The sequence below is a fragment of the Limanda limanda genome, chromosome 2 (assembly GCF_963576545.1).
Source record: "Limanda limanda chromosome 2, fLimLim1.1, whole genome shotgun sequence".
In the NCBI taxonomy this organism is placed as follows: Eukaryota; Metazoa; Chordata; class Actinopteri; order Pleuronectiformes; family Pleuronectidae; genus Limanda; species Limanda limanda.
In genome coordinates this window covers 4,312,912-4,333,496 of record NC_083637.1, presented here as the reverse complement: position 1 = coordinate 4,333,496, position 20,585 = coordinate 4,312,912, and the positions used below count along the sequence as shown (strand labels likewise).

Below are 20,585 nucleotides of genomic sequence, written 5' to 3'. Positions count from 1 at the left end.
CATCCTTTTATTAATTTTCATGGCAATATTTGAATCCATCGTCCATCGTCTGACAATGAATGAGCCTCTTGGGGCAACGGCCAATATTTTAGTACTTCTGTTCACATTACACTATTTATAGTCCGACTAATCTCTTTTGTCACAAAAGTCAAACGTTTCTCCAAACGAAACACAAAGAGTAATTCTCTCTTTATATGGATACTGATGAATTTAAGACCTGCAACTACTCGAACGTGATTGGTCAAACGTAAATTAAAAGGTTTCCGTGACCCCAAATCTAGCCCCTCCCCTTCAGATCCTGCAGATTCACATGAGATACCAACAGGAACAGGGGTGAAAACATAACCTCCTGGGCAGAGATATAAAAAAAAAGTGAAACAAAAGCAGAGCCGACGTTAATTGAACTGTATATTTGTTGAACATTTTTATTTTATATTAAAAATAACATTCATAACAGTAACAGTTGTACAACCAATAATTATAATCTGAAACATGTCTGCAACAATAATTACACTTTTTTTTAAATAAGTTAAGAAATAAAGTTTTTCTCTGTCTCCCCCCCCCCCTTGGATATCGTTTTTTTTCTAAAAGCATTTATACAGTGTTGGCTATAACAGCGATCTCTAACAGCCAGGTCTTTAAGACTTGCTTTAACGTGGATATTCATAACAGGTTATCTAGGCAGGCATTTGTTTGTTATTCCGTTTGGATCCGGCAGTAGTACAAAAAGAGCAGGTTATTGATATTTTTCCAGTACATGAAGCTACAGTACACGGCGGAGTACTTCTCTAAGGTCAGTGTAATGATCAGTGTACGGCTACTCCAGTGTTAGATACAGTTAGACATTGTAAGATAACAGTAAGGTTTGGCATCGAGGCCTCAGCTGCGTTTCCAGTTATTGTCCCAGTGTAGAAATCCAGTTCTCCACGTTTCCACTTTCAGCCCCAAACGGTGAAATCTTAGTCCGAGTCATCGTTAGAGGAGCCAATCAGTAGTCGAGCTGGAAGTCAGAGGAGCCAATCAATGGCTGCCGACTGCAAGGGCGCACCAGCTTAGCTTTGGGAATCTGACGAGCTTCCATCCATCCACGTTAACGGGATGTTTTATAGATCCAGTGTTCAGGGTGACGAGTAACTTCCAGTCCATCGAGTTCATAAGATTGCACTTTTTAAATTGTTTTTTTTCTTCTCAAATCCACGAAACCGGACGCTCTGCGGCAGCTCTGGAGCAGGAAAGGTAACTTAGTCCGGAGCCGTCCAATCAGAAAGCAGCAGCAGCAGCGTCCGTCACCTCCGTCCACAGAGTCGACCGGCGGCACATTCAAGAATCCCACATTCTTCATCTCTCCGCTTGGAAAGCTTGGATCAGCTTCAGCGTTTCCTATAAGAAAAAAAGATTTGTAAGATTGTTTTTGTACCTTAAATATTTACAGATTTAAACATTTCTTTCTCGGTATCACAGAATTTGATTACAAGAGGAAACATATAAGCAGCAGCAGGTAAATCTCCTTATCACATTATTCAGTTTATTTATCACTGTATTGCTTTGGTAAATATCAACTGTATCATGATTAGGAGATAATTGGAGATTTTGATCGATTTTCTCTCACTCATTGTGAAGTGAAGTGGGTCTCTATCCCACAAAATCTCTATTTATATGGTTTTCAACCACACCATCACTTGTACTTCTACGTTATGAACCATTCAGGTCTTCTGTAAAAAGTCTGTACAGGTGCACGTTTCTCTCACTCATTAATTGGATAAAGTCAAATATCAAGATCAGGTTTCAAGCCCGGCTACAGAACAACCTCCCTGTAGCCGATTCACTGCATCAAAAATACTCATAGTCACGTAAAAACAAAAAGATCCTCCTCTCACCTGCAGCTCTACATGATCATGGCTCTCAGGGCGGCTTTGCTGATGCGTTTGCGATGTTTCCTCCGGCGGCGAGGGGAAGCCGGACGGAACGGAGCCTGGCGAGCAGCGGAGGACACGGGGGCCACAGTAGACACGACTGGAAGAGACAACACAAAAAGAGACAATAAGGTAAATATGAGAGTAAACAACAAACAAAGCAGTAAAACAATTATTCCATAACCAAGTAGTTTGATTGGCTGAACCTGTATTTGAAAACAGGTAGATGTTGATGTGAGTGTCCTTCGACCAAATTAACAAAATACAGACTTAATACTGAGAGAAAACACAAAACAAAAAAAGTAATTTTATATGATATTTGTTTTTCCTTTTCCTTTATTGTGATGTATTGTGGTTGTTTGTGGATTTGTGGTATTTGTATAGATTTTATTTTTGTCTTGTTCTATCGTTGATTTGTTTTATCGCATCGCTGGAAATGTCTGTCTTTTCTTCAATTTAATGCCTTTGCACTTATATTTATATTATACTTTTTTTCAAATTTCGTGTGTTATTATTATTATTATTATTATTATTATTATTATTATTATTATTATCATTATTATTATGTATTCGGTTGACCAATCACAAGAGAGTGGGCTTTATCAGTAGCGGGGGGCGGCCTTAAAGAGACAGGAGCTCAGTCCAAGTGTTTGAGACAGAGGCTGAACAGAGGAGCTGCAGCAGGGGACCGTCTGAATTTGTGTTTTTGGAACTTAAGAGCATGTGAACCCTTTTGAGTAATAAAACAAATTTAAATCAGGAGCAGGAGCCAGATGTGTCTCAGTCTCCTCTCAGTGTGAACAGCGTCACAGAGCAGCAGTGGAGAACAGAAAGCGGCGTGGAGCTCCGGCTCTGGCTGAACTCTGAAGGGCAGCTGATAACCTTGGAGCCTGCACAACAAAGCCTTGCAGGTTGGAGTGGAACCCGGAGCGCTGGGAAGTGCAGCTGTCTGAGCGCTCAGCTCTCAGGGGGATGAGGAAGAATAGCAGGACGCACGTGGACCTGGTGTTTACGGTCATACGTGTACGAGGAGCTGCTTCCGGCACCTGGGAAACTCTCACACCGATTCTCTCACCACACGTGAACCGCTCATATAAAAATTACAACACGCACATGACCACTGAAATACAGCAGTCATTACATTTGTCAACCCTCCTGTAAATCTGTCCTCGACGACAACTAACAAGGGCAGCGATTGTACAAACAAGTTCTCCGGCGTGTAGCGTTGTGTCCTGCGTCTTCCAGATTCTTCCAAACTATTGTTTTTGGCCCGGAGCAACACTGGTGAACCGCGCCAAGAGGTGTGTCTGGAATATTTGCACTGAATACACAAAGGCCCGGTTTTTATTGTTGATAACTTTACTAATAAATCACAAGCATGCGTAATAAGAGGTTGATTCAAAGAAAGCATTACGTGTGCCAAGAAGGTAATAATTTCCTTCCTGGTTGTTACTTTGTTGGTTCACAAAAATGTTTATTTTGGTGTTAAACCAAACCAGTGTCAAGGATGTTTTATATTTGACCTTTTCACTGTTTTCCCAGAGAACAATTAAGTTTAAATCTAAAAGTTTGTGTAATTTGGTGCATTTTGATTGAAGTCAAAGGGTCTGTTAGGTCTTTGCAGATGTATGTGCTCCACTAAGTATATGTGTGACCTGTGCTCATTCTGTATTTTTGGTATTGCATTTACCACATGTCCCACATCTAAAAACATGCAAACGTGTATCATATGTAAGACATCAGTTCAGTTTAGAGCTTTTTAAAGGAAGTAGTTCTTGTCTGTGAAGATTCTCAGTAATAATTGTGTGTGGCCTCTTCCTAGATTTATTTATTTATGTTCCTTTTCAGTTATGACTGAGAAACAGGGAGTTCTATGTTAATCGTATTTGTTTTTTACAGGGTTTGATCTGAGCTAGACAACAATAGTATCTATCAACTCTTCCATACGGGGTTAGCAGCTGTTATAATACTTTGAATAGTGATTTGCTATTTGTTTAAATGCACTGGTATCAGACCAGTTCTCAGTTTCAGCCGATACGTGGAGTCCAGGTGTTAGAATCAGTATCTATTCATAAGGTTTTTCAGCCACACCATCACTTGTACGTCTACGTTATGAACATTCAGACCCTTCAGGTCGTCTGGGACACGTCTGTGTTTCTGTGTCGAGACTAAACATCGAGTTGCAGAGTTTAGCTTCTTTAGTGGAAGGAGCTCCAAGAGAATCTTTTCACGATGCTGAATTCTTTCCTGTTTGCCACGGGCTTTTATTGAATCAGATAATTACTCCTTTCTTACACTGCACTGTCACACGTTTTATTACTAAATTCTTATTAAAAGCCAAATTTTTTGAATTGTCTTCTTTTGTTTTTACATCTGATACCTTTTATATTTCATGTAAAGGACTGTAAATCTATGGAGGACCATACATGACTTAAGTATAAATAAATAAATGTATAAATAAATACAGAAATAAATATGTTAATAACAACAGCAATGTCTAAATAAATGTCTTAAATATATTTCCACATTTATTTATTTATTTATTTATGCTTAAGTCATGTATGGTCCTCCATATAAATCGCTAGGTTGTTGAAATGTGCAACTCAATCAGGATTAAATCAGAATGAATTCAGGATGGAATCAGGATGGAATCAGGATCCTCTGAGCCTCCACACTGACACACACGTTCTCACACAGCTGAGCAGCACCTGTTATAAACGTGGTCGTCTTTGGTCTTTGCTGAGGAGGATGAGGAGGATGAGGATGAAGATGAGTCTGTTTATCCGGTTCGCTCTGTACCATCTCCAGAAGTCGGAGCCTCCTCTCCTCCTCTGTGAAATGACCGTCCTCCACGGTCGGCTTAGAGTCTCTCTCTCTCCCCTGATTGGCCGGCTCAGAGTCTCTCTCTCTCCCCTGATTGGCCGGCTCAGAGTCTCTCTCTCTCCCCTGATTGGCCGGCTCAGCAGCGGCCGAGTCCCCACTATTGGCCGAGCCGCTCTCCTCCTTCTCGCTCCCTTCTCTCTGACTGACTGCTTCAGTCTCAGTCTGTTGTGTGACCTGTGTGATTATTTGGCTGGTCACTGAGTCTCTCTGATTGGTGGTTAGAGGGAGGGTGGGGTTTAGCTCCGAAGCGGGTGGGTGTGTCGGGCTGACGGGGGGGGAGGCGCTGTCGGACTGAGGAGCGTTCAGTCGATGTTGCGTCCTCAGCTGGGGGTCCGCGGCCCCCCCGTGGTTGTACAGCTGATGATGATACTGCTGCTGATGCTGCTGTCTCTGCTGATGCTGCAGTACCTGCTGCTGCCTCTGGGCGTGATCCGGGTGATGCCCTTCAGTGTTGGAGGCCACGCTGCCCTCCTCCCTGCTGCCCTCGGACCCGCTCCCCAGCTGCTGCGTACTTCCCATGACGCTATGCTCCGCCCTCGCCTCCGACGGCCAGCTGCTGACGGACCCCAGCACGCCGGCGAGCGGCTGGTGGGCGGGGCCCTGGTGCACCCGGGGCTGCGTCCAGTGCACCAGCTGGGTGTAGCTGCCCTGCTGCCACTGCCTGGCCGCCGGCTCGCGCTCCTCGGAACGGTAGCGCTGCTGGTTGTGCTTCAGGTCGTCGTGGCGATGGAGGTCAGCCTTGGAGGCGGGACTCTTGGGCGGAGCAGGGTGGACGGATCGTGGGAGGGGCAGGGGAAGGTGGGAGGAGGAGGCAGGCTGCTGTGGTGGAGGCGGAGGCGGGTTGGGATTGCTCGGAACAGGGGTGTTAGCGACAGGAAGGGACGAGTAGGATGAAGAGGATGAAGAGGATGAAGAGGATGAAGAGGACGAAGAGGACGATGAGGACGAAGAGGAAGATGTGGCAGGTAGGCATCTGCAGCTGACGTGGTCCTCCACTGATATCATGGCGTTGGTGTAGTGAGGTTTACTGCTGATGACCTGGATCTTTAGCACCTGGAGAAGAGAAAAGAGACATTAGAGAAATAAACTCAGACACAAAACTCAAGAAAACCAGTCTGACTTTTTTGTTTTACAAAACAGAACAAAATGTAGCTGCCTGTGCGATATAAAATATAGATAGATAGATAGATAGATAGATAGATAGATAGATAGATAGATAGATAGATAGATAGATAGATAGATAGATAGATAGATAGATAGATAGATAGATAGATAGATAGATAGATAGATAGATAGATAGATAGATAGATAGATAGATAGATAGATAGATAGATAGATAGATAGATAGATAGATAGATAGATAGATAGATAGATAGATAGATAGATAGATAGATAGATAGATAGATAGATAGATAGATAGATAGATAGATAGATAGATAGATAGATAGATAGATAGATAGATAGATAGATAGATAGATAGATAGATAGATAGATAGATAGATAGATAGATAGATAGATAGATAGATAGATAGATAGATAGATAGATAGATAGATAGATAGATAGATAGATAGATAGATAGATAGATAGATAGATAGATAGATAGATAGATAGATAGATAGATAGATAGATAGATAGATAGATAGATAGATAGATAGATAGATAGATAGATAGATAGATAGATAGATAGATAGATAGATAGATTACTTTATTCATCCCCGAAGGGAAATTAAGTCGTCATAGCAGCCGGTATATTTGAATACAATAAAATACAATACAATAGAATAAAATAAAAAATATTGAGGTAGAAAGAATAAAAACAGAAACACAAGATAAATAGGTAGATAAGGTGCAGTGGCAAGATGATGGTAATAGTACTGATGATATGATGGTAATGTTATTGTTAGACAGTATATAAAAATAGTACAGTATATATAGTATATAAAATAACATAATATATATTTATATATGATAGTAATTATACCAATATAATAGCAGTATATAGTAATAATGAAAACATGCAGCAAAGACATCTGATTGGTTGTTTCCCAACATCCTAATAATTCATTTTAACTGCGGCAGTGGAAAGTGAAGTTTCATCACAAGTCTGATTCTGTATTCTAACTTGTAACGTCTCCACACACCTTCAGGAATCTGCTGGAGGTGACAGTGGGGGTGCACTGCAGGTGCCTGGTGTTGCAGCAGCCCGAACACCTCTGCACCTCCACGCACGGCGGCCACAGGATGAAGTCGGCGTTGCGGCGGTCGAGCATGGACCTGGTCACCTCCATCACCTCCGTCCGAACCTTACAGACCGCCAGCTGCGCCATCTGCGCCTCCACTGTGAAAGGGTCAGAGAGGGGGGGGGGAGGGGCATTAGAGGGAGACATTAGACGAGCACAAGAGTGATGAGAGGCGGACGGAAGAAAGAGAAGGATTCAAAACAGACATATAAACAGGAAGGGACACAAATAGATGTGGAGACCTACCAAGGCTTCTGCTGTATCTGCCGTGGGTGTGGTTAGTGAGAGAGTCGTGCTCATCCTCTTCCTCTTCTGCAGAAACAGAGGGGGGGGGGGGCGGGAGAGGAGATGAGAGAAAAACACAATTAGCGAGTTTGATCAAATCAACTTAGGATTTTCCAGCGTCGGCTTGTAAAGCACTTTCACGAGTGACGTTAGAACTCTTCCAGCCGTGTGAGGTCTTTCCAGCAGATTTCAGCCGAGCTCATTGTTCACTTTGCACAGGAAGACGTTTTTTTTTTTCTGGCTCTGCTAAAACAATTAGGCTATTTTCTGCTACAATTTATCTCGCTGCCGTCAAGAAAACTGTTGAGGAGAGATATGAGTTGTTAAATATAACTCATGTGTGGTTCTGAAAGAGTGTGGGTGAATGTGTGTGTTTGAACATGCCGTCATTTCATACTGTTGCCCCCCGGTGCTAATTATAACCCCGGTGTGGATTGCCTTTGGTCACTGTGTGTGTGCATGTGTGTGTGCATGTGCGTTCTGGAGTGTGTGTGTCTGTTAGTGTGTGTGTGTGTGTAGGTGGTATTCGGTGTGCCTGTTAGCCCTAATTAACTGCCCGCTGCAGAAAGGAGAACAGTTTGTTATTGTTCTCAGAAACAGTTTCTTTTTCAGATCCGTGCTCACAGATTATTATAAGGTCATGTTTTTATTTGCCCGGCTGAAGTCTGAATGCTAACACACAACGACGCTGAGCAGGTTGAACTGTATTCTTAGTGTTCGGCAGCTTAATTTAGCGTGTTGTCATGCTCGCTGTTGCTAATTACAAACAAAACACAGCAGAGACGGATGCTAACGTCATAAATCTGAGCAGAGGAGACATTTGATTGGTTTATTTCCCACCTCTGGCTCCATGAATATCTTTAACAAATATCAAAATCCATCCAATATTAGTGTTTTGAAAAAGTGTTCAACCGTCACGTCTCCCATTGATTTGAAAACTGATGGTTTGAAATCTCCAGTTTGCCATTTTGTCCTGCGCCATCCAGTTGTTTTGAAACCAGAAGTAATCATATTCGGGGGAGCAGGGGGGTGGAGCTTAATGACACTACACGCCCACTTACACCTGCGCCCATTGGTCAGTACGAGCTGTGTTGGCGTGAGTGACGCTGCTACGACTAAACCAACCGGACCTCTCCAATTGATTTGAGAACTGATGGTCTGAAATCTGTTGGGGGTGGAGCTTAATGACCATACACGCCCACTTACACCTGCAACCTGCACCCATTGGACAGTACTAGCTGCTACCTCTGCTGGTCATTGGAGAGTTTCAGGCATTTTTTCCGCATCAGCTTCACTTTCTACGTTTAAATACAGTCAATGCTAAAACCCGGTATTTAACATGAGGAGCAACAGATATGGAAGCTATATATATATATATGGAATGATAACCCACAATTTAACAACAGATATGGAAGCACGACAGAAGAGGAAGGAAAGCACGAGATCTTTAAAAGTGAAACGTTCTAGTTTAGCTTAAACTTCAGGCTTCGGTTTCAAGATGATCCCAGATACAAAGAGTCGGCGTCATTTCCTCGTGCCTCCCTCCCTCTGTTGGTTCCTCTCCACGGTGGCTGTTATGTCACCGTGTTATTTATGCATTAAAAGAAATGATCAAACGACAATCCATTAATATATGTATGTGTGACTTGGTTCCTCAGAGGGATACGTCTATAATGAATCTTTTAATCAGCTGCGTGGGCATGCGTCTGACTGTGTGCACAAGTTTGTTTGGACTCTGTTTGGGGTCGGAGATGTAGGGCGGGTGTGTGTGTGTGTGTGTGTGTGTGTGTGCGTGTGTGTGTGTGTGTCTGTCACACAGACACATCTATATTTCAGGACTGAGAGAGGAATCCAGAGCAGGAGAACAATGCAGTGACCTTGTGCTGTGAAGTTTCTCTCTGTCTCTCTGTCTCAGTTTGTCTGACGCTCACCAAGGTCACAGCCTCTCTCTCTCTCTCTAACTCTCTGACTCTCTCACACACACAAACACACACAGACACACAAACACACACACACACACATCGAGCTGGTTCATCAGTCTTGCTGCTGTCTCGGGTAAATATTGCTTTAACATGGTGCTTGGCATGATACTCTCTTACTGCATTCCTATGTCTTCAGGCCTCACACAGATTCAACTCCTCCACGTCTGTGTAATTAGTGTGTGTGTGTGTGTGTGTGCGTGTGCGTGTGTGTAGTACCTATTCCATCGGCCTCCTGCAGCAGCAGCACTTTCAGCTCGTCCACAGAGGCGATGGGAGAATTCCTCACCAGGTCGACCAGCGACGGAGGGAGAGGATCGCCCTGTGGAGACAGACACAGGTTTAATCAGACTTTACTTCACAAACAACCAACGATACAGTGAACCTGGTGAATATGCAGCTACGTCCCAAATTATAATGAGGTAACAAGACCTGTCCAACCTCAACTTTCCCCCTGACACTAGATAAGATAACCGGTGAGGGTGAAGCCCTCCATGTGTCATAGTTCTCGTGCACAGTCATCAGTTGTGAAATGAAGCAATCGAGTGATTCCAGTCGACTTGTAACGTGCATAAAATACAACGACTTTAATGATATGTTGCAGGTTTTTGAATTCAGATGAAGCCACTGAGGAAAAGGGATATACACAATCATTAAATACACAAAATAAAAAAACTAAAACTACATGATGGCGCCGACTACGTCCTTCAGAGGGGGATAGTTCCTCTGATGATTTTTCAAAGTGTGTTTTTCAAGAGAGAGAGTGAGAGAGAGAGAGAGAGAGAGAGAGAGAGACACACACATCTCAGACCTCCATCTCAACTCCTGCTCCACTTCTGTTTCCTCCTGCAGAGGAAGTGATGCTTGTGACTGTGTGTGTTGTTGCTGTTGTCACTCTCTCTCCTCGTCTGTTTACCCTCAAACGTAAGACAGGAAACTCGCCCCTCTCACCCCGTCTCTCTCTCTCTCTCTCTCTCTCTCTCTCACACACACTTTCTCTCTATCTCGTCCATTTCTGTGCCGTCACTAAGCATCAAGATCAAGATCAACTTTCTTTGTTAGATTCCACCTTTTGTCCACTTTATTCTGAAATTAGAAAACATCTGCACGTTATACAACACACAACCAAAATGTTATGTTGCTCTTATACAACAGACAACTTGTTTGCTCTTATTCAACTGACTTATGCAAGTTGTGCGTTTTCAAACGGGGCAAAGATAAGGGGCCGTGATACTTAATGAACTTTTAATGAATGCCGCTGCAGGAACTCATTTCGGATTCAGCTCCTTCAGGAGACTCCTGCGGTTTCTGCGTGCAGATCAAAAGCAGTGTACTCAGTGTTGTGTGTCACATTCTGCTTTGGTCGGCCGTAAGTCGATCTTATCTCGGAGCGGTTGCAACAGGACTCGATACAGTCACATGCCAGAAAGATGCCAAAACAAATTAAGGAGTGTGAGGAGTATGAGGAGCAAAGTAAAAAGACTCTCGTCCTCCCGCTTGATGCAAAATGTATGAGTCAAGATATGAAGTGTTTATAGAAGTTTATAAGTAAACATGTTGCCTCTTTAATGATGAAGGCAGAACTCAGACATGAGGATTTAAAAAGGGTCTGAATCTCAGTAAGTCAGAGGGTTTAGTCATGAAAGTGCAGAATCATTTAAACACTGTTTAATCAAAGTCAAAACATAAATGAGTTATTATATTATGTGATGTTTTATTTATGAATGAAAATGTCCTTATACTGGGTTTGCTTCTGTTTTAATGGGAGATATTTTAAAGATAAAGTCAAATATGTGGACTTCAAATGAAAATGTTGGCGACGTGATTTTCCATTAATATGATCCGGATCCTGATGAGTCTTAATGCTTTATGTCAAAGCTTTGGTTAAACAAATCAAAACTGTATGTTTGTGTTCGTCCTCATTCAATTACAATGAACCCAAACAAAACTATAACTTTAATCCAACTCAGGGGTTAGATTCTGGGTTTTTATTCCATTTATATTGTGAAACAAAACATTTTCAAACCTTCTCCTTGATTTCCAACCAAACATTACTTGATCTAAAAAAATCTGACATGTTTAAGGGACTGATATTTATGATTTGCTGCAGATCCAAATGTAAATCTGGTTCTCATTGATCTAAATGTGGTTTCATAAGGTTTGATCACAGTTTTCTTTGGGTATTTCATCTCAGTATCCGGAGGTGGAGCTCAGTGCAGATCAAGAGGTCCTCGGTTCAAATCTGGGTTATCGGTCACTTTGAGCACAAAATATGAATGTGAACCATTTTTGGGAATTTATAATTCATGAATGTGGATGAAAAGAATTCCTCTCTCTCTCTCTCTCTCCCTCTCTCCCTCTCTCTCTCTCTCTCTCTCTCTCTCGGGGCGGCGGTGGCTCATGACACCTGGACGACTTTCACGAGCCACTGGCTGACCTAGTTAAGAAAACACACACACACACACACACACACACACACACACACACACACACACACACACACACACACACACACACACACACACACACACAATCACTCACCCCATCTTTTCCACTTCTCATACGGATGCTTAACCACTTAACTGTCCGCCCAGTTTGTCCAGACAGCCACACACAGACACACACACACACACACAAACACACACACAGACACACACACACACACACAGACACACACATGCACACAGACACAGGTGCAGGGGCAGTTTTCACTCTGCAACAAACCATCATTACAGCCCCAGTGTTGATTGCAAACACACAACACACACACACAAACTGGAGAGTGGGACACACAGTTCCTCACAAGGCGGACAACAAACCGCTGGTTAAAAAAAGAGCAGCGTTTGGACAACATGCTAATAATAGTGGTTTGAGCAGAAGAGCTAAATTAGCCACAATGACTCCGACACTTGCTTCCTTGTTTGCCGTGTAACACAACCATGTAACACACACAGGGAAACAGGCCTGTGTGTGTTTGTGGTGAGTGAGAGAAGCCTGAGGGCTCAACGTTTCTCATATCGCACACTGCGTGAGTGTGTGTCGCTGAACTGTTGGGAGGAGAAGGCTGTCTGCTAGCATGACATGATCTACAAGCAGGTCGCACACACACACACACACACACACACACACACACACACACACACACACACACACACACACACTCATGAAAACACACACTGCATGGGGCCTCGGAGGAAGCCTGGAAGGCAAAGAGATTGTATGGAATGTTTGAGGAGAAAGGTGAAGTGTAATGGAATGTAATTATGGGGCCAGCTGACTGCACACTAACACACACACAAACACACACACATTGGTATAGTCGGAGGCAACGGGATAAAAAGTAAACACACACAAAAACACAGAATCACAAGTGTGTGATGAGTGACTCACAATCACACCACGCTGTCACAACACATGTGTTTTTTTATCAGAGGCGTGGCAGATGGCCAACTGACTGTCGCACAAACTTGATACTGACACACACACACACACACACACACACACACACACACACACACACACACACACACAAATATAAGATGTGGGTGCACACAAACCAGCAGAACAGATAAACGAGATAAACATCTCCCGTCCAACAGCAGGAGAGATGATGGATGGAAAGAGGAGCAAAGAGGAAGAGGAGGATGGAATAGATAAAGATATCACAGACTGTTTATAGAGAGTGACGCCAAATTGTCCATTACACAAACAGTCAAAACAGGTAAATGAACACCACATCTGAGTTAATAGTTAGCTTCAAGGTAAAGGCCCTCAGGTGCAGGAAGTCAGACTGGAAGCAGTGAGGCGTCACCGGGGGGCTTTTATTGTGAAGCAGCCACGGGCAAATAACACTGAGGTGTCAGAGTTTACTTCCAATGCTGTCACAGAAACTTCATTAAAGTTTATAGACTCAATTTAACTTCTTTTAGACGAATAGAAGAGAATCTGCTGTTCGGGAAAGTTGAGAAGTTGAATCCAAACTAATAACCTCAGTGTGTGAGTGTGTGTGTCACGTTTCTCAGGAACCGTTCATCTTATCAGCGTCGCACTTGTCATGTGTGTCGCTAAGGCCCCGAGGGAAGTGCAGGATGGAATTTGCTGCAATCAAATCAAAGGAGCAGCGGCAACTTCTCAACGTGAGTGACGTTCACGACAACGGCAACGACAACAGATTCCCCGGGTGAGGGTGTCAAGCTACACTTTAAACTTTTGTATTCACTACTTTTATTCCTCTTTATAAAGAAAGTATAGAAAAGACTCTCCTCTAATGCTGCAGCACACGGGGCTTACACTCAAATACTCTTATGTGCCACTGCGCTTTTCTATCTGACACACATGCACGCACACGGAGGCATAACCCCCCCCCCGCTGCACACACACACAAACACACAAGCACATATGTCCACTAACACATGACGCAGCTCCACTCGGCCAGGCACCCAGATGTGCACACACACACACACACATAAATACACACACAGCTACATAGCACACAAAGTCCGTGAAATCCCCGAACAGATTAGTTGCTGTTCTTATGTAAAATGGATCAAGCCAGGCAGCAGCAAATCATCCCGTCTGACAGCAACCTGTTCAGAACCCACCAATCAGTGTGTGGGTGTGTGTGTGTGTGTGTGTGTGTGTGTGTCCTTGTGAGTGTGTGTCGAAGCAGCAGTTGTGATGCGGACGACAGATGATGAACATTTTGAGGACTGAGCGGGTGACTGAGGGCTGTTGTGTGTTTGACTTCTGTTTAATGGATTTATAAAATGAACCGTAACAGCTCTCAATGTGTGTGTGTGTGTGTGTGTGTCTGTGTGTGTGTGTGTCTGTGTGTTAAAGAGCATATTGTATAAGCAACACACTTTGACTGGATTACTCGCTGACACAGCAGCTGCACAGTGAATAGAAAATGATCTTTCAGTTGTAAATTCTGATGATTTGTGTGCGTGTGTGTGTGTGTGTGTGTTTGAGTGTGTGTTTGAGTGTGTGTGTCCTGGCTTGCATACATTTGTGTATTTCTTTTCCACAGTATTTTCCAAAGACAGTTGTGGCAGAACTACGATGTCAAAGACATTTCCATTTGTTCCATCACAGGACGAAACATTGTGACCAGATGAGGATTAAAGAGTCACACACACACAGACTCACACACACACACACACACACACACACACACACACACACACACACACACACACACACACACACTCACTTCAGAATCTGTGACTCACACACCGACCTGATGCCGTCTCTCCCTCAGGTCACATGTCAGGTCAGTGTTGGTTTGAATATGAAAAGTTGTCAGATCTTAAGCTGCAGCTGATCTCCTCACGCACACAAGTCATCGGAGGTGCTAATAGTTTCCGTGATTATCCTGCAGACTACAGGACGACCGGTCAGGTCCAATAACAGACATGTTCCCCCCCCGACGGCCTAATGCCCCTTGTGCAAGGCACTGAGCCTCTCTGGCAGCAGCTCAGAGGGAAATGTGGACTGTGGACTGTGTGAATTGTAATTTTCTGAAAGTCAAGAACTGCTGTTGTACAAAAATGTAACTGAAACATCGTGGATGAAGCTGCAGCATCTTGAACTTCTGACGTTATTTGAAGTCAGAGTCTGTGCGAGTCAGTCTCAGCTGTCAATCAAGATGTATCATCAATTAACTAATTAATTATAACCAAACTTATCAGAAACATGAATACTTTTAACATCTGTGTGATACGAACTACCTATCAAGACAGAAACCGTCTGAGAGAAATGCATTAAGGTTTATTTAGTTTGATCCATGTCCCAATTGCTAACTCGGAGGAGGCGGGGTTCATGACCTATACTGCAGCCAGCCACCAGGGGGTGAGAATCCGACATAAGTGATAAGAAACACACGTATGACACCTTTCTCCACATCTACACGACTTGAAAGAAGCAACAGTGATAAGAAACACACATATGACAAACTCCAGAGACCAGACTTCACGTCCTGTCCCCTCACAACAAATCATAACAAAGTAGCTTTAGTAGCCAAAACTTTCCGAGACGGAAGAGGTGACACATCAAAGAAATGCTCCCGTGGGCAGTCCATTGCTACAGAACAATTCATCACCGGCCTCACAGAGGTCACCTGAAAGGGCACATGACCTTTAAGTGTTCTTCTACGTCCTCTCCTGAGAAGTAACTTGAGTGACACTCGGAGAGAGAGTATCTCGTCAAGATCGATGAATAATTATCTGAGAAAAACGCAATCTCACAATATTTAAGTAAGTGATAGAAACATTCCTGGATCTGCTCCAGATTTTGATGCCTTCCTCTCTGACTTACACCACATCCAGCCTCCAAGTTGCGTATTAAGACATTCGGTAGTTTTTGCATAATCTTGCAAACCAACAGACAAACGAACTAAGATGAAAACCTCCTCTGTGAGTTAATTATGAAGATGCGTAATATTCACTGGCACAGAGAAAAACTAATGAATGAACACTTTGAATCCATTCATGTACTTTGTCGAATGCTTGACATATGGAAACCCAGCTGGTATGAATGAGCAGAGAAACGTGAGTCTGCTGTGGATATGAGTCGTTAATAAGACGAAGTCACTGCATTAAAAACAATAACTGAGAGAGAGAAATGATTTCATCAGCAGAGTGACAGCAAGGACCTTGATGCTGTGGTGCCACAGTGCAAACAGCAGCTGGGCTGATGGGGAGATTTTAGCTCCTGCTGCTGTCGGCCCAAAGCCAAGGCCCTGCCTCACCCTCTCTCTCCCTCCCTCTCTCTCTCCCTCTCTCTCTCTATGACACTGTGACTCTTCCTCGCAACACTCCGGGAGAATCACGACCACGCAACATGAGAAAAAGGAACCATGGAGAGAAACAGGCGCAGCACAGGATGGAAAAGGTTCAGATGAAGTGTAGAAAACATCTCCTGCACAATGTGGATGTCAGATTCTCTCTGTGCATCAGAAGATGTTCTCTTCATCTTTACAGAGATTCCTCAGGAGGACTGAGTGTTTACAGGCTGGTTAGAGATCAGAGGGAGAGACTGGTCACAGGGAATGAAAACGTCTTTCAACAGCATTCAGCCCATCCAGGGGATTCAGTTGGTAAAGGGCCCAAAATAAAGTCTAAGGAAAAACAGGTGGAGGAATGGAGGTGAACCCAACCTGTCCAATCAAATCAGATAGACTTGAGGATAAAGGTTTTTCTGATATTGAACTATTCCTGTTGGTTGTTGGCTCTCAAATGGGGGAAGTTGTGAAAAGTTTCCAGATTCATGAGTTAAAATCATCATGATATTATTCTGACATGTTGAAAATATGTTTAACTCATGCACAATATCTTTCCCGGACATTTCTCCTAGTGTCCTTTCATATAAACTAAGTGTAACAAGTAATGGCTCCACCTTTAAACCCCTTGTCCACTGACAGGTCAACACATGTGAATCCACGGTTCTTCTCGCGGTCTTACCTCAGCGCTGCCGAGCCTCAGAAGACCCCCCGCTGACAGGACCCCCAGCAGCAGCAGGACCCAGGACCTCATGTCTCCGAGGAGCCGCCAGCGACCGGCTGGGCATTTAGCTCGTCGGCGTCCAATCCCCGCGGCTGCACCGGTCCTCGTCCCGCACAGTCAGAATATCCCCAAACGCAAAGTGCCGCTGCCTTTAAGCGCAAAACCAAATATTTGCTTTCGGTGAGTCACACGCAGGCGAGACGTCTGAATGTGTCCATACCCAAAGAGACGTCACTGGAGCTGCGGGACAGGTGCGTGAATGCGAGGTGGTGGGATTGAGGGAATCTAACAGCAAACGCAGTTCCAGTTAAACCAGTGCAGAGTGATGAGGAGTCCAAGTTATGATCCAAAAATGTCTCCAAATGTGGGATTTCTAGAAAAACCCCGTGCGTAAAGGTGCAAGATGCGTCCACGTTCAAAGTCAAAACTCCAGATGAACGTGTCAGGTGACGAGAATCCCCGTTTCAAAAATCGCACTTCAGTGTAAAACAAATTAAAAATTATAATATTGCATGAGTAGAAACCCCCAGAACTCCAGAGGTCCGTGCGTAAAAGTTGGAGCAGCGCGTCGTGCGTAATTCTCCGGACGCGTCAGACTCTTCTCCTCCCGGGATCCACTGCGCTGCTCGTCGCATCTGCTCGGGTCTGAACGTCCCTCTCCTGGTTATCTGCCTCCTCCTGCATGTCTCACACCTCGCCTCCGCCCCCCCCTCCACTGTGGGTCTCTCTGCTGCCTCCCCACACTGCGGCTGCGCGCTGCGGCTCCGCTGGATCCGGATGTGCTCGCCTCTGGTGCGGCTCCTCTCTGGTCGCGGCTCAGGCGGAGGAGCAGCTTTTCTCCAAAGAGAAGCAAGAGAAACGCGGGTGCACACCGGAAACCAAGACGATATGGCTTTTCAAAATAAGAGGGTAGTTTGAGATTGCGTTGGAATTTAGTGATTTCAAACGAAACATCCAGCAAAAAGAATGAATGAGGAAAATAAAGCATAAATAATCATGAAAAAAAAAAATATTTACATATGATGGAGTTCTGCAAAGTAAATTGCAAATTCATATCACACAGGTCATACATAAAATATACATATTACAATTAGATAGATAGATAGATAGATAGATAGATAGATAGATAGATAGATAGATAGATAGATAGATAGATAGATAGATAGATAGATAGATAGATAGATAGATAGATAGATAGATAGATAGATAGATAGATAGATAGATAGATAGATAGATAGATAGATAGATAGAAAGAAAGATATATATATATATAGATATAGATAGATAGATAGATAGATAGATAGATAGATAGATAGATAGATAGATAGATAGATAGATATAGATAGATAGATAGATAGATAGATAGATAGATAGATAGATAGATAGATAGATAGATAGATAGATAGATAGATAGATAGATAGATAGATAGATAGATAGATAGATAGAAAGTTAGATAGATATATAGATAGATAGATAGATAGATAGATAGATAGATAGATAGATAGATAGATAGATAGATAGATAGATAGATAGATAGATAGATAGATAGATAGATAGATAGATAGATAGATGGATGGATGGATGGATAGATAGATACACAGATAGATACATAGATAGATAGATAGATAGATAGATAGATAGATAGATACATAGATAGATACATAGATAGATACATAGATAGATAGATAGATAGATACATAGATAGATAGATAGATAGATAGATAGATAGATAGATAGATAGATAGATAGATAGATAGATAGATAGATAGATAGATAGATAGATAGATAGATAGATAGATAGATAGATAGATAGATAGATAGATAGATAGAAAGTTAGATAGATAGATAGATAGATAGATAGATAGATAGATAGATAGATAGATAGATAGATAGATAGATAGATAGATAGATAGATAGATAGATAGATAGATAGATAGATAGATAGATAGATAGATAGATAGATAGATAGATAGATAGATAGATAGATAGATACTTTATTAATCCCGTGGAAAATTTAGGTCATCCAGTAGCTTATACACTTATACACTTATACACTTATACACTTATACACCTCACCGACATACATACATAAATCACATATAAATAGGGAGATAAAGATATCTACACAGTGCCTCTGAAAAGCAAAGTGTAAACAAGGACAAACAAACTTAAAAAAGCTCAAAAGACACAAGACAACGGAGCTACGTGGAAAGGAGAAGTAAAAAGTATAGGTGTTATAAGTTACTTTACTACTGACATTTAATTCCTCCTCGGATCTATTAATGATAATTGGTGTTAGTGTAGATATGAGGTTTTATTTTGAAAGTACCTCACTGGAAGTAGGAGTCCTCCGGTGCGGAACTTGACCGTGGTCCTCAACTCAGCCCCGGGGGGCCTCGCTCCTCTCCTCTGGAAGGAAAGACTTACCACCTCCTTATTAGGAGCAGGGAGACCCGGGGGCCCATGGGTGCTCTTAAAGGGGAAGTTAGGAAACATTATGTCAGGGCATTAATTCCTATCTGCAATATGATTACTGTAATGTTGTGATTCTTCTTTTATTCTATTAAATGTTTATTTAAAGTGTTGTTATCTCATGTGAATATAATACAACTAAAAAGACAGAAAGTGTGAAATAAACAACCTCTTTACAGCCTCAGTAAATATTAATTATTTCAGTTCTATAATGTATGAATCATTTATTGAACCAGGAAGTTCCCACTGAGTGTTTCTTTTGCCAGGGAGTCCAGGTCAAGTCTGGAGACAGGGAAATAAAAAATGTTGAAACAAGACAAAACAGGCTCAAACACAGCAACGTTTGACCTTTGACCTTTGACCACTAAATTATAATCAGTTCATTTTGAGAGCAAATTAGAACAGATTCTCTCCAGGCGTTCTTGAGATATTGTGACTGAAAACCCGAAAACAGAAGCTAATGGTATTGTTCCATGAAAACTGATTCAAACTTTTCCAAACATCCCAGTAGAGAGTGAACGTTTGTATGTGTGAAGGGATTTAAACCAAATAGCAGAAGCCTCATTTTTGTTTACGTTTTAATCCAGATTTCATCATAAAATTCTCAGGAACATTTAGAACTTCTGTAATATATCTGTTCAGTTTCTCTTCCTCTAATTAAAAACACCAACTCTGCATTATGTCATCTGCAAATTCTGCTTGGTTCATGATTTTGTGAGTGAAATTTCTCCTTGCATTTGTTGTAACCCTCTGGGATTATTGTGTGGATTGAAAACTCGTGGATGTCAAACAAAACAAAGAGGAACAGAAAGTTTGGACTGCTTGGGAGGTGGGGTTTGCTCCGCAGCTCAAACCATAAAAGTTAATGATCTTAGACTTTAAAGAAGATGTGGAGCTCAGATAATTCTTTTGTACAACATTTCATTCATAATATCTGGTGGACATGTTAAGTATTTCTCAGAAATTAGCAAAGAAAAGTGAAAACAGCACTCTGATAAACACTGGATCTCTGGAGAAACGTTTTACATATCTTTTTTTGATCTCTTCTGCTGCGTACAGGTTTGTCCTGAGTGTGTTTTGTCCGTGTTGCGCTGAGAAGATCTTTGACCAGGAGACAGATCTGTGCACAAGTCCAGGGGAGACGGGTTCTGTTTTCCAGGAAGCTGTGAGTTTCATTTTGGGGTCACGACTGGATGGATCGCTGTGGAAGTGAGGGGTCCCGCTGGATTCTTCCTCCCTGCAGAGGGAAGACAGAGGAAACAGGCCCAGGGCAGCTATTCCTGGACCACACGGACACACACGGACACAC

General features: G+C 42.7%; 1 protein-coding gene across 1 annotated transcript; it reads right to left on the bottom strand.

The window, feature by feature from the left end:
• Positions 1–411: 411 nt before the first annotated feature.
• pdgfba (platelet-derived growth factor beta polypeptide a) lies at positions 412–17,588 on the bottom strand. Its single transcript, XM_061087229.1, has 7 exons — positions 16,762–17,588; positions 9,521–9,623; positions 7,284–7,349; positions 6,939–7,135; positions 4,622–5,849; positions 1,878–2,013; positions 412–1,380 (listed from the first exon to the last, which is right to left on the bottom strand). The coding sequence occupies exons 1-6, from the start codon at positions 16,831–16,833 to the stop codon at positions 1,886–1,888; spliced, it is 1,794 nt and encodes a 597-aa protein (XP_060943212.1). The 5' UTR covers positions 16,834–17,588; the 3' UTR covers positions 412–1,380; positions 1,878–1,885.
• Positions 17,589–20,585: the final 2,997 nt, after the last annotated feature.